This window comes from Ambystoma mexicanum, chromosome 8 (assembly GCF_040938575.1).
Source record: "Ambystoma mexicanum isolate Mex_15411 chromosome 8, UKY_AmexF1_1, whole genome shotgun sequence".
In the NCBI taxonomy this organism is placed as follows: domain Eukaryota; kingdom Metazoa; phylum Chordata; class Amphibia; order Caudata; family Ambystomatidae; genus Ambystoma; species Ambystoma mexicanum.
Window position 1 is genome coordinate 1,030,246,136 of NC_090929.1, and position 13,543 is coordinate 1,030,259,678.

General features: G+C 45.4%; 1 protein-coding gene across 2 annotated transcripts in view; it reads left to right on the forward strand.

Moving 5' to 3' along the window:
• The first annotated feature begins 6,286 nt into the window (after positions 1–6,286).
• Positions 6,287–13,543, forward strand: part of VDAC2 (voltage dependent anion channel 2) — a 64,772-nt gene continuing 57,515 nt past the window's right edge. Inside the window, exons 1-2 of one of the 2 annotated variants that reach the window (XM_069610980.1) lie at positions 6,287–6,372; positions 12,199–12,285. In XM_069610980.1, the coding sequence (XP_069467081.1) occupies positions 12,204–12,285 (82 nt within the window). In that variant the 5' untranslated portion in view covers positions 6,287–6,372; positions 12,199–12,203. Of the gene's footprint in view, positions 6,657–12,198; positions 12,286–13,543 lie in introns of both variants that reach the window. The other variant, XM_069610979.1, reaches the window with a different exon arrangement.

Consider the following 13,543-nt stretch of genomic DNA (forward strand, 5'->3'; position numbering starts at 1 on the left):
GCTGGAACCAGCTATTCTGCATCCGGCCGAATAATTCTTGAATTGGTACTCGAAGCCGAAGGTATACCCCTAATTGGTTCTGGGAGCCATGCTGCTGTTCTGTGGCAGCATCGTATGCGTCATGCAATTGTACTACGGTGTCCTTAGCGCTCCTCTGCCAGTCTGCTCATAGGATCTAGGTCAGCATTATAGTAATTTCCAAACATATTTTCCTCTAAACTATTTTTGGGCAGAACGCCATTGGTACGTGTGTTTTGTAGAATAGCTTTAGACCGTCGGTGAACGTTTTGGCTTTAGCAGAAAAACGAGACAAGCATTTTAAATTACGTTTCAGAAGCTATCCCAATGACAGAGGCGGCAGTCCTTCTGGGCATGGGTGTGCCAGCAACATTAACATTTCATGAAAGGGTCACAGCCTTCTCGTTTGTACTGTAAAGATTTAAGAGGCAGAGCACAGCAAGAGTTCTTTTTGTTTACACCCAAAGGACAGCAAATGTCGGCAATGGGGTTTTGTTTTAATGGGCAGGGGTTTAAGAGGTATCATCATCTGGGGGGAAAGGCCACTGCTTTGCAGGCATTTCATTGCAACCGCGTTTGTAACATTCTGCGGACTGACAGAATGTATACCCGCTGCAATCTATCATTTGGTTTTCCTATGTTCACACAGAGGGTGATACAAAAATGGCATGAAAATATTAGTGCACCGTTCCATGTTATCACTGCGCAGGGGGCATTTATTTACTGCAACAATCTACAAAAACTGCTCGCATTGTAAAAACATGCGCGTTTCACTTAAACCTCTGGGCTATTAGGCATCCTTATGCAATTAGGTCGAATGAGCTGGCACCTCTGTGCTTAAGGGTTATGTGTAAACTGCTAGAGTAGGTACAACAAGAACATACATGCTCTTGGTGACGGGCCGTTTCTACTTCGGGCATAACAGTCTCTGGTGCTGCAGCACACACAGCTAGACGGGCTCCCAAGAACACATATAGCACTCCTATAAGGAAACGGGAACCTTTGCCAGGATGAAAGGACTCCTACAGTTAAGGAATGGTGCATAATGTTGTTGCGAATATAACCTTTGTCATCTGCCCTACCCCACAGCCGAACACTGTCAGTACCCCCTCCTGAGTGGCCTTCCTCGGCTGCATAGAGGATAAAAGACCTTTTGATGTCAGTGGGCGGCTAAAAGGCTACACTCCCCACAAATGGCACTGCTTCTCATTAGCCCCTCCTCAAAGTCAAAAGCTGAGTCCTGCCCTGATCCTGTTATCCACTAATGGGGTGAGAAAGGACAGTAGTGCCTTAAGGTGTCACACATGGCACGGGCCCTCATTGAAGCTCCAGAAACTGAGATATAGCTGGAGGCCATCACACAGGTGCAGGATATACACTTACACAGCCTGTGGAGCTATACCACATCTAAGCAGACCGAGGAAGCTTGGAGTTCATGTAGTTTATTATTAATAAATGGCATCATTATAAGTCGGGATTAAGTGGCATTTTTAACACAATGGGTACAAAGAATGGACTTTAATGGGTTAAATAGATAATGTTTTCTTTCACTTACAGCACATTCTGTGTATCCCGTGCCTTGAATATCCAATTTAATCCCAAATCATGATTGGGTGGTATTTTAAAAACATGTGGTATATGTTTTTCACATTGCCACAATACTCATCATGAGACCCAAATTAAGCGTGATGCATTGCGCAGTTACAGCAAATTAAGGGCATCTTGACAACCTTAGAGGTCACACTAAAACATATGTTATTTATAGAATACTTCCTATTTTAGCACCAATCAATAACAGGTAGGGCAGCAAATACCACTAGTGGTATTTCAAGGTATTGGAGCAATAGTAATGACAGTCATATTACAAGGTATTTATCCCTTTGTACTCCCGCAGTTCTCCCTACCTCCTCACATCACATCGCTTACTCCCCCACCCTCCCACAGGTCCCACCCATTTCCACATTTCGCTAAGTAGGCTTCACCTTCTCCTTGAGGGAGCAGGGATTTATTTGGAAAGACTGGGAAATTACTTTTTAAAGGTATTTCTTTGTTTTTAGCAGTGTCATATTATAATCTATATATATGTTTAAGTAATTGAAGTTGTGTTGGAATGTTTTATTAGGCAATGAAAACAAGCAATGATAAAACTCCCCTTTTAAAGCTTAGTTACACCTATAAACTATTTATAAGCACAATGCATGTCCTTCACTGAAGTCCTGTTAAAACAAGCATTGGCAAAGCCAACAGTTTTGCCTTGTTATGCATATATTGACATATTTGTAGTAATGAATGACTATTCGGTTCACTATTCAGCTTCGGCCGAATTCTTCGGCCAACTATTCGGTGTTCGGCTGAATGGTAAATGTACTATTCGGTACACCCCTAATTACAAATGTAATGGAATGTAATAATGTCTGCTAATAAAGTGGGGAATGAGGAGAGCAAATTAAAGACAAAGCATCTGGGAATGAATGATGGGGAGGACATGCCACTGAATGCAGAAGATTATAATGCCTACTTGGTGGCATGTTCCTTAGAGAGGTGGGATTACATGAAAATATGACCCACTTTGGAGGGGTACGAGAATGAGGGAGGGGACATGGATAGGGTAGCGCGGCTAACCATGCAAACAAGGTACTCGCTGTATAAAAAAAGTCTGACCGCAGTTGGCGGTTTCATCAGCTCCACTGTGCTGTTTGATCTGTGCTTGCCTGGCTGTAATAAACAGTGTTACTTCTTGCCTGGTGCAAGCTCCTTTTTGGATTGCTGCTGGTAAATTATTGATTACATGCTCTTAGAGGAACCCTAATACAAGAGTGTGTCATTTATGTGCTGTGCGAACAGTGCCATCCAAGCAGAGGGCCTGCCTCACCGTGCCCTGAACTCAGGGCGCAGGCAACTCCGGCCACTGCCAGAAGGATCATACCTAGATATTGCCATCTCCTGGAGGCAAGGCGAGTGTCCCAGCAACATAGTTTGTGCTTAAAAGCACAGAGTGCTTCTGGGTTTCCCCCTGTCCCTCGCCCACTTCCTCGGTGCAAGTAATCCCGCCTCCCAACCCTCTTGGGCATTTCCATCCTCATAATAGACACCCCAGGGCAGCCCTCTGCAGCTAAGGGCGGCTCCAAACAGTGTCTGCAGGTGTCAGCAGGGGAGGCCAGTGACCAGCCATCAACAAGCAGCAACCACAAAAGTAAGTGTGGCATGGGTGGGGAGTAGAGCAGGTACTCTACTCCAGAAAGCCCTGTCACTCTACATGACCTTACTTAAGAACATAGCTTGCCAGGTGAACATCACCTACAGCACCCTCTTAGGGAATACTCAACACTAGCAATCACCCATCATAAATGTACCCTCAAGTATAGATATATCAAACCATCTGTGTCTGCTATAAACTAAACCGAATGTACTATACTCTGAAACCTGCTGCATTATGAAACCTAGGCCTTTCTCCCACTATACAGGACTCTCAAATCTAGGCATAGCCTCCTAGTTTAAATATTGTTAATATCTAATTAACCATTAGCCTGCGTCACACCTAGACAGAATTGTGAATGTTGGCAAGTGCCACACTTAGAATTGTGAACATTAGCTCGCGTTGCATCGAGGCAGAATTGTGAATATTAGCAAGTGTCACATTCGTTAGAATTGTGAACATTAGCCTGTATTGCATCTACTCTGCAGGACTCTCAAACCTAGGTATAGCCTCCATATTTGTCTACTATATGCTAAAACACAATGTATTGTGAAACCTAGGCCTCCCTCCAAATCTACAGGATTCTCAAATCTAGGTGCAGCCTCCATCTTGGTCTACTGTATGTTGAAACGTAAAGCATTACAAAACCTGGGCCTCTGCACCACTTTGCAGGACACTCAAATCTAGGTGGGGCCTACACCTCTGTCTATTGTATGGTGAAACGTAGTGTGCTATGAGACCTGGGCCTCTCCCCCACCATACAGGATTCTCAAATCTAGGCATTTAGACAAACTGGTTTTGCAAAGGTAGCGGGCGCCCCTCTCTCGAAAGAACAGACTTGATAACCTGTTCAGTGGTTATTAACCACTTGAGAGTTCGCAGCCACTGCTTTTACTCACTGTGCCTTTCACAGATGGGAAATATCCATTTACATATCAGTCTTTGTCCTGCCTGCTACCTTTGTTGAATTCTTTAAAGGAACTTGGGGTTGGTCACCCTAAATTACCTGGGGGCAACCAGACGTGGACTCCCTGCTCACTGTGCTTAGAGAGGCTCAGCTTCACCTCACTGATGATGCTCAACAAGGCTGAAACATGTGTATGGGGTTGCTGTTGGTACTCTTGTTCAGAGAGGAATTGCCATACCATTTCGGTGCTGGACTCCCCATGTGGGCAGGACAAAGACTGATATGCAAATGGATATTTCCCATCTGTGAAAGGTACAGTGAGCAAAAAGCAGATGGCTGCGAACTCTCAATGTGGTTAACAGACACTGAACAGGTTATCATGCCTTGTTCTTCCGAGAGAGGGGCTCCTGCTACCTTTGTTGAATTCTTTAAAGGAACTTGGGGTTGGTCACCCTAAGTTACCGGGAGGCAACCAGATGTGGACTCCCTGCTCACTGTGCTTAGAGAGGCTCAGCTTCACCACACTGATGATGCTCAGCAAGGCTGAAACACGTGTATGGGGTTGCTCTTGGTACTCTTGTTCAGAGAGGAATTGCCATACCATTTTGGTGCTGGACTGCCCATGTGGGCAGGACAAATACTGATATGCAAATGGATATTTCCCATCTGTGAAAGGTACAGTGAGCAAAAAGCAGATGGCTGCGAACTCTCAACGTGGTTAACAGACACTGAACAGGTTATCATGCCTTGTTCTTCCGAGAGAGGGGCGCCTGCTACCTTTGTTGAATTTAGACAAACTGGGAAGGTCAGCTACGAAACATACAACCCACTAACCAAAAAAAGCTCCGAATGTCTGCATACTTCACTCATACAAAAACCCACACAACCACCTCTCGCACAGCAAGCCGCACGCACTTAACCACAAAGCTGCACTAACAGCACACGAGAGCAGACATCGATCTGATACTCGCACCAAAGCTCAGCGCACGGTGTAAACCGAACAGAAGCTGCCAACAGGACAGCACTTCTCTCACTATCCTACGTCCACCTCACCTTACTAATCCAACCAGCCTTCTCGTTTACAGATCCGCCCGAGGAACAATTCCGTTGGTGACGGTGCGCGGTACAAATACCTTTAACATTTAACCTATCTTTGCTTCCGCGCCTTACAGAAAGGTGGTCCAGGATGGTGTCCTGCGTTGTGCCATACCCAGCGCATCACTGTTGCTAGTGCCCCAGCAAAATAACATCAAGTACGATGTGCATCTCGTATGTGAACAAGGCATACCTCTCAAACTTTTTAAGCCGTGGGTGGGCAAAAACAGCCGATTTCATTTTGGGCGGCTGAGAGCCCATTGAAGGGTATGGACGTGTACTGAGCTTGGCGGGTGAGAGAACCAATAAGACGGGCGACACCCACCAAAAGCGTTTCAGTTGAGAGATATGACAGGGAATGTGCACAATAATGCGTGGAAACAGTACTACAATTCATGTATAATGAACATATTCTCATGCTAGAGGGAGAAAAATGTCCCTCAAAAAATGTAAAGAGCTACATTAGCACAGTCCTTCAATTGAGGGAACAATTGTTTCTGTGAGCACCTCTCTAGTTTGGGTCCAAAATGATTTTATAACGATGAGACAATGCCACAATGCCACTCATTTTCAAATGACTGCATGTGCAATATGGGTCCTCCTCTCCTTACAATGAGTAGGGTCAGGATGACAAAATAATATTTAAAATACCACTAAACTCATGTCGATGCCCACAGAATACGAAGAGGGGGAGGAGGGTAAACTAAATTTGGCAGTATTGCAGACTCACAACCAATCAGGAAGTCTATAGGTGCCCAGCCAAAAAATGTCAAGGTCACGGTTTTCCCTAAACCATCATGGCCGTCCTAAGCACTGGTAGCGGAGCCATGTGATTGTCGAATGCCGCTCCTGAAGCCCTCAGAGCACAAAGCACCCGCAGTGCACCCTGCGATAGTAACATCGTGAAATGCTTCTAAAATTCGAACTCAACATAGGCAGAAACCGACTCTATGCCACGGAATGATGGCCGCGTGCAGATGACGTTACGTCACATACCCGCTGGTAGTACAGCGCAAATGATTTGTCTCGATGGTCATGGTGCATGCCTAACTGAACAATTTCCTCTGACGTCACTCCTCGAGTACTCCGTTCTGTGAGGACCCCGAGTGGCCATTAACGGGCGCCCGTCAAGCACTGTTCTTCTGGTGCCTGAAAAGTGAGTCTTTTTGCAGGTCCGAACTCCGTGTCGGGGCTGTCGCTCGCCTAATCCAAAGTCATTAGTCGTACAGCGCCGGCTTTTTTTGCTCGCCCATTGGGCTCGTGTCTATGGCTACGCTCGCCGATTGTTGCTTCGGAAGGCAAAGGCGGATCAGGCAGCACGGCCAGCAGCTGAGCGAGGGGTCCTGCGTAGCGTGGTGACGGGAGCGCGGGGGGCGGGAGCTTTCTCCTTCACTTCGCCCTCCAGCCGCCTGCACGCAGCGTTGCCCAGTCCAAGATCAGGTAAAAGGGGCCTCTTTGGTTTGGAGGCCTGATTTAATGGGATTTCCGAGGCGCAGTAATAGGGCGTAAGGGGCTAAACACTGCTCAGTAGTTTAAGATACTCGGGATTTGTTCGCGGGGCTACGCACGGGGTGCCTGCGGTCATTTCAATCGCCCAGTGTCTCTAGAGTTACATGGGTGTAGGGATTGCTTGACAATACCCAGTAATTTGTGCCATGGTGTCGATCCGCAAACTTGTCCGGGTGTCGGGAGTCTCATCCACACGCTGCCTGGCCTGTCCGTGTTCCTTATACGGGAAGGGCGCAGAGCTCCACCAAAGAGAAGGAGAACATGGAATGTGTGCGCCTAGATGCAGGCATACATGATTCGTCATTTAATGGCACGGAAGTAGTCTGTGAACCTCGATAAGCCACGAGACCGATATTTAGCTAGTGGTATGTTGTAAGAAAAAAACGAAATGACATTCAAGGACATCAATTCACGAAAACACGTTTTTTTTGCCCACCGTGGTTTATTTTGAGTACAGACATGCATTAGTTAAAATGTTTTCTCGGCATCAGCAAGTAAAATGTGAGCCGTGGAGAGGTTACTGTTGTTCCTGTATGTGGATTAATTTAATCTTTAGTTTTTCCTCATAAGGCAGATCAAGATCAATAGTAGAAGGATGTGATGACATCGGGCTATGTGACTGGTGATGTAAACGTCAAATTGACATTACATAGTTGGTCTTGTACATAATGGGAAAGACTTTTTTGTCTTCTAGGAAAATCACGCCTCGGGCATCATTGCTATACACGTGCCCATTTTCTTGTAGTTTTGACTCGTCGCTAAAGCCTATATATGACTATCTCGTGATTTTCTCGCCTATTAAGGAAATGGGCCTCTATTGTATGTTTTGAGTTGTACTCTTTATGTATTCCATGCCATACACAGTGGTGTGTTCCCAGGCTAAAGCAAACTCACCGTAACCACTTCGCTGCTTACGATTCATCCCAATCCTTCTCCCTCATACACGGCCAACTCCTCAATCCGTCGGATCGGGCCTTTGACCTTTCAATATGTCGTATTGGCTACAAATCGCACAATTTCCCCATTGACGCTGGACGAAAAGCCACGAAGTATGCGCCACATTATGTGGGGGGATGGACTTTATACATCCTGCACACCACGAGTCGGCATCTTCTACTCTGGTTCTATGTAGTTATTGCCAGCCAATCTGACTCTCGGCTCTTACTGGTATTTGCGAATACGCTGGTGTTAGCCTTTTTTAAATTCCAGAGGATGTGAAGTGACTATTGATTTGAACCTCTTGAGCCGTTTCGCTCTGCCTGCTTTGGTTTCAACACCTGAGCAAGGCTGCTCCCGGTGCTCTGCTTTTCTCCTGCAATCCTCGGTGCCTGTACAAACATGCCATTCTGTATATCTGGAAAGGCGGGGCAATGAGTCTGCACACCAGGCTAGATTGATGTTTATACATACTGATAAGCTAACGTTTTTATTTAATTTTTTTATGTGCCCCCGAATTTAAGATCTCAAAAACGAGTTAATAGTTGGCATGTCACAGTCCAAGTGAGTCGTGTCCTCCTGTATCGATATATGTACATATACAAAGTTGTCTTCTAGTGCATCATGCCGATAATAATTTTGAGAACTGCTTGACCCTATAGTTAAAGACGTAACTGTTTTGAAGGATTTCTGGATTGATCCCAGCCTCGTGGGGCTTTCACTCTATAGGGTGATGTTTATGTTATCAGACCCTACGTGTAAACCTATTGTTGGTGCCGCATAGTACAAGAAATAACATGTTCTCTTTAAAGAGCCTCGCCCTACCCCTCTGGTTATCCTCAAGACCGCACAGTTTGAATTTCAAAGTCTAGGATGAAATGTGTATGGACTGTCCAAATCTTGGTGCCCCTTTGCTATAAATAACCCCCTCTGACAGGAAAGTGATTGCTCTCTGAAGTCCTCCAGTATATTGGCATGTTTTTTCAGCCTCTGAAAAGTCTCGCAGACGGACCATAACGGTATTGACGCCTGACTCGGTGCTAAGCCAGTTACAAGCAATCGTATATTGAAAGTTGTGCACGCAAAGGAAGGTTAAACGGCGGTTACTCGTCACCCCTTGTCCATGCTACGTGCAATGACGGGACCTCCAAGAACAAAGCAAATGTACCAACGTAACGCCTATTCCATGTCGAGACCCGGAGGCTTTGATAATGCGTTGCTTCTTGTGATTTTCCGAACGGCAGGGGAGTTGCTAGGTTTGGAAAGGACCCGGGGCTACGCTGATGTTGGGACTGGGGGCTAGCTAGTCTTTTGGCTGTAGCTCCTGAGATTCTATCCGGGGCTATAGCCCCCCCTAGCAACGCCTCTGCCGAACGGTAGCTGTAAAACCTGTATTGGCCAAATGTATAAGGGCTGTCCAGACTTATAAACTGTAAAACATAAGGGATTTCCCCCCTCCCCCCGAAGTATAGTACACTTACGTCTATAAGTAAGTCACTTGGAAGTGAAGCATTCTCCCGATATGGGGGGCACAGGGTGATGGATTAAAGCTTTTATGGTGGTTTGGTCGCCTCTAGAAACCACTAGTTATGCTTAAGCCGAAGTGCACCGTCCAGTAATGCAGCTCAAAGAATAAGCCCATGCCTCTATCCGGATTCTAGTCATTGGTTTCAGTATTTGCATTGCAGGCTTAGGCATTCATCCTTCTGACACTGATATCATAATTGTGGAGTAAAAAGTATTTTAGCGCTTATGACGTGGAAGAATCTGGTACACAGCACCGAGCAAGCGAGATGAGTATTTCTTGTCCCAGTTAAACATTTCAGTAGATTGGGCCGTTGGGTCCATGTTCCATCATGCTAAAACGTGACCTTGTGGAACGACTTTGGAGTAGTGTATTTGAAGAGTTGCAGCATTGTGATGGTTGATCTAGGCAGTTGTTAACAATATGTGCATGCTCTGACTTCAGGTGTATATGGTGTCAGCCAACAGTGTATGGACTGGAGCCTTAGGAAGGTGCCTGTGGAAAATATGTAGTTAGTTTTTTTTCCTTCTTATACAAACGTTCTGCCGCTTGCAATCTACTTTTGCTCTGACCTTTTTTCGCCCACCTGTTAAAGGCTCTGATGACTGCAAAGAACAAAGCTTGTCTAAAGGCCTTGTCACCTCTTGTAGTTCTTCTTTCCCTATTTAGCGAACTGTGTTGTGCAGGCAACAGCCGTGCTCCACCTCCCCCATTCCGTGCTGCTCTTGCAATAGAGTATTTCATGCAGCGCCCTTTTAAGTTCAAGTCCTGGAATTGTACATGCCCCGTTGTCCTTCATGTGTTCTGGCCGGTTCCTGCTTTGTTTCTCTGCTCCCTCCTGAGTATACCAAATTTTGCTCATTAATGGAAAGTGGCCTATGAAAAAACACATTGATAAACTGTATGCTGCCTCTCAGCACCATATTTATCGATCTGCAACGTGCTCTTGGTGGCCTCGCCAAGCCCATCCTTCTAATATTTTTTTTTTTTTTTTTTTTTAGGTCTTTAACCAATACTGACTGTATTTCAGTTTCGTAGCTCTGGGAATTGTCTTCAAATTCCTGAGACATTCACCTTAAGTGCATTTGTGGTCAATGGCCTCGGGTGTGGAGTATGGCCCTTGGCACTACCCCATCCTGATGCGTCACCTCCTGCTTTGTTTCAGTCAACACAGCCTGAATACTGATACACCTATCCACTGACGAACACACACTCCATTTGTTCGGATCTACCCCAATAAAAGTAAACTCCGAGACCTGATGAAATGTTCCCAATTTATCTGGATGCCCCCTCCCCCCCCCCTGTTCTGCCAGGTACTAATGGGTCCTCTGGAAATGAGCCACTCTTGTTTACCCCAGGGCTTCCCTGACCACACAGTCTTCAAAATATGCAGATAATTATATTGCCTCTGGTGAAGCACAGAGTAGGGGTGCTGGTTCAATGCAATTCTGAACTTGCGCATAGGCTTGTGCACTATGGATATTTTCAAATGTAAACCTTTTCCCTTCTTTGGGTCGAACTCTCACAATGGATTTCTTATTGAGTAACTTTTCCAGATCCGCCTTCATAGTTTCTCTTGGTACCTTTCCTCAGAGTAGTAGTCATGGTGATGGGGTAATTTCAAACTATGTGGTACCCCTGGTGAATGCTTCTGAGAGCTGTTCCCATACCCTGATATTTTGTGCTTGCCACCCACTCGCTAGCTTTGATTGTCAGGACTTAAATGAGTTTGGCAGAGATAATGTCTTGCCATGCTTGTGTTGGTAGCCCTATGATTTTCGTCCGACTCTACATCTTGACGAGAACTATGCCTTATCCTGACCCTATATCCCTGATAGCTTGTGTTTGATAGAGACACTGCATTGCGAGTAATAGTGTATATATATATATTTTTTTCCCCTCACTGACACCATTGTCCACTTTATCCAAGTTGTGGACTTTCTCCTTCACGTTTAACTGCTCACTCCCTTCTAAGAGAATCGTTAGTGCAATGTGCCTACTGCTGCGAGTAAGAAATGGTGTGCTGTATGAATGTGGCCAATGCAGAGGCCATGTTATGCATAGCTAGAATCTTGCAATTTCACATGTTTTACCCCCTGTTTATGGTGCAAGATGCATGTTAACTTTCTAGGTGGGGCCTGGATAATTTTTAGCCGCCTCATTCTGTTTCCGATAAACCGTTTCAATTTTCTTGCCACTTGTGATCTTGTATTTGGAGCACTCCCCTGAGCTGTTGATGGTGCAGCTAATAGACATCAGTGTTACTTTGCGGGCTGGGTTGTTGTATGCATAGTTTACATGCCTGTGCGAATGTCGCAACTCCTTTCCCAATTTAAGGTGACTGCCACTCCGGAGACCAGATTCCATGCATAGTTTGTGTATCTAAATGCGATCCGAGAGCACTGGTTCACTGAGGCCCACCCACCAGGTTACCCTTATCACCTTCTTCTTTAGGCCAGTGTAAAGTATTGTCAGTGCTCGGAACTGTCCAACCTTTTTTCTCGAGCTGGCCTGGTTGTGTAAGGTTACGTGCATCCTAGGCACAACCTAATTCCTTCCCTGAGGGACATTGTCTGCTGAACCACCACTGGCCCTATATTCTTCACTAGGGTATCGTGTGCTCTTCACCGTGACTGGGCCCCTACATCTGGTCGGTGCCTCTTCCTAGCGGCCTTCTGCGCCACAGGAAATGCCTTAAGAGGATGTCAGCTTACAGTTGGTCCCTAAAGCCCAGCAGCATGGGGGTTGACGGGGCTAAAAGGTTTGGAAGTGGATTGGAGTTGGCACGCTAAAAAAATATCCACCAAGCAAGTCCACTTGTTGCTATATATCTAATCTCAGTTCCGTGTTTCTAGATACCGAATTGGGTCTAGGAACCTTAGGGCGATCAGACCTTTGTTATTGCTGTCTGAGGTCTTGATAGCCACCACCTTCTTCCCACATCATTCAAATGTAGATGGGTATTGGTAATATTGATGTTTTAATTCCAACATTTTCACCGTTTTCTTCCAGGTAAAATGGCTGCCCCAACAGCGACTGTCCCACCATCTTATGCTGATCTTGGCAAGTCTGCCAAAGATATTTTTAACAAAGGATATAGTAAGTGATTTTATTTTTCTCAATAGATTAATGTGCTCTGTTAACATCATGCCATTTAAATATTAAAGACGGAAGGTGTTTTTTTTTTTTTAAAGTGCACCCTGGTCCCTGCCACAAAGGTGTTGGGGGGGGGGGGGGGGGGGGGGCAATATTGCAAAGAAACTCAGATGAGTGGGTTGTGCCAAAAAATACACTTCTGTGGGGTATTTGTTGGTTAGTATGCTGAAAGGGACTGGGAGCCTTGTAGGCATGTTATTACCAGGTTGGATGGGCTTTAGGCATGCCCTTGGGAGAGCATTGAGCAGACTTGTGTTGTTGCCGAGAGCGTAACTTGGACCATGCTGAGGGGGGCTTTGAGGGATGAGGAAAAACTACTCCATTGTTACACGAAAGAAACTGATTATATCGGAATACACTTTCTATATATTTACAAGTGATTTTCTTTTGCCCACACACTGCACTAAAATAGACCTGTACGGAATTTGTTGGTGTACTAGACCTAGCTTTACAAGTAAGTTGTTCACAAGACTTGGAATATTTCCATGGTGACTACATTCTCCTCCAACCATGTCTGGAGGGCGAGGAGGCAATTTAAATGTACTGTTTTAGTTAATTTGCCAACTACAAAAAAAACATCTCGAAGTTGGCTTCAGCATATGTTTTGTGTGTTTTATGTGTTATAGTGACCACCTTGGTAAAAAAAAAAAATACAATCTCGATGCCAGGTATCAACAGTACACAGGAACATTTTCAAACACTTGCGTGATCCCTGTGTTGCCAGTATATCCCAGTTTTCTGCCAATGTGTTGCTGCTTGTGATAATACATGCCAGTATTCCCCCCATAAAGAACTATGTTTTGGCGCTGCGCATAATAAAACTTGATGACAAAAAAAGTCCATGCTGGCTGGGCCAATGCATGCCAGTATTCCTATGTTTGAACCCCCCACTTTGGCTCTGCACTTATAATGGCTGTCATATTACCATGACCATGTATACAAACATGTCCGTGCAAGCTGTGCCATTGTAGCTCAGTAGTCCCATTTGAGGAACACTCATTGGCTTTTCTCATGGTGATTTTGTATCACGCTCGTACACAAGTGTTTCAGAGCACGACGAGGTAAGGGAGGGGAACAAGGGAGAAAAAAACAATGATCTAACTAGGCCCAGTGACATTCGCGCAAATGCATGGGAGAGGGAAAGGGAGAAAGCGCATGGGAGGGGGGAGAGGTGGAAAGTGCTGAGCAAAAGGAATACAAA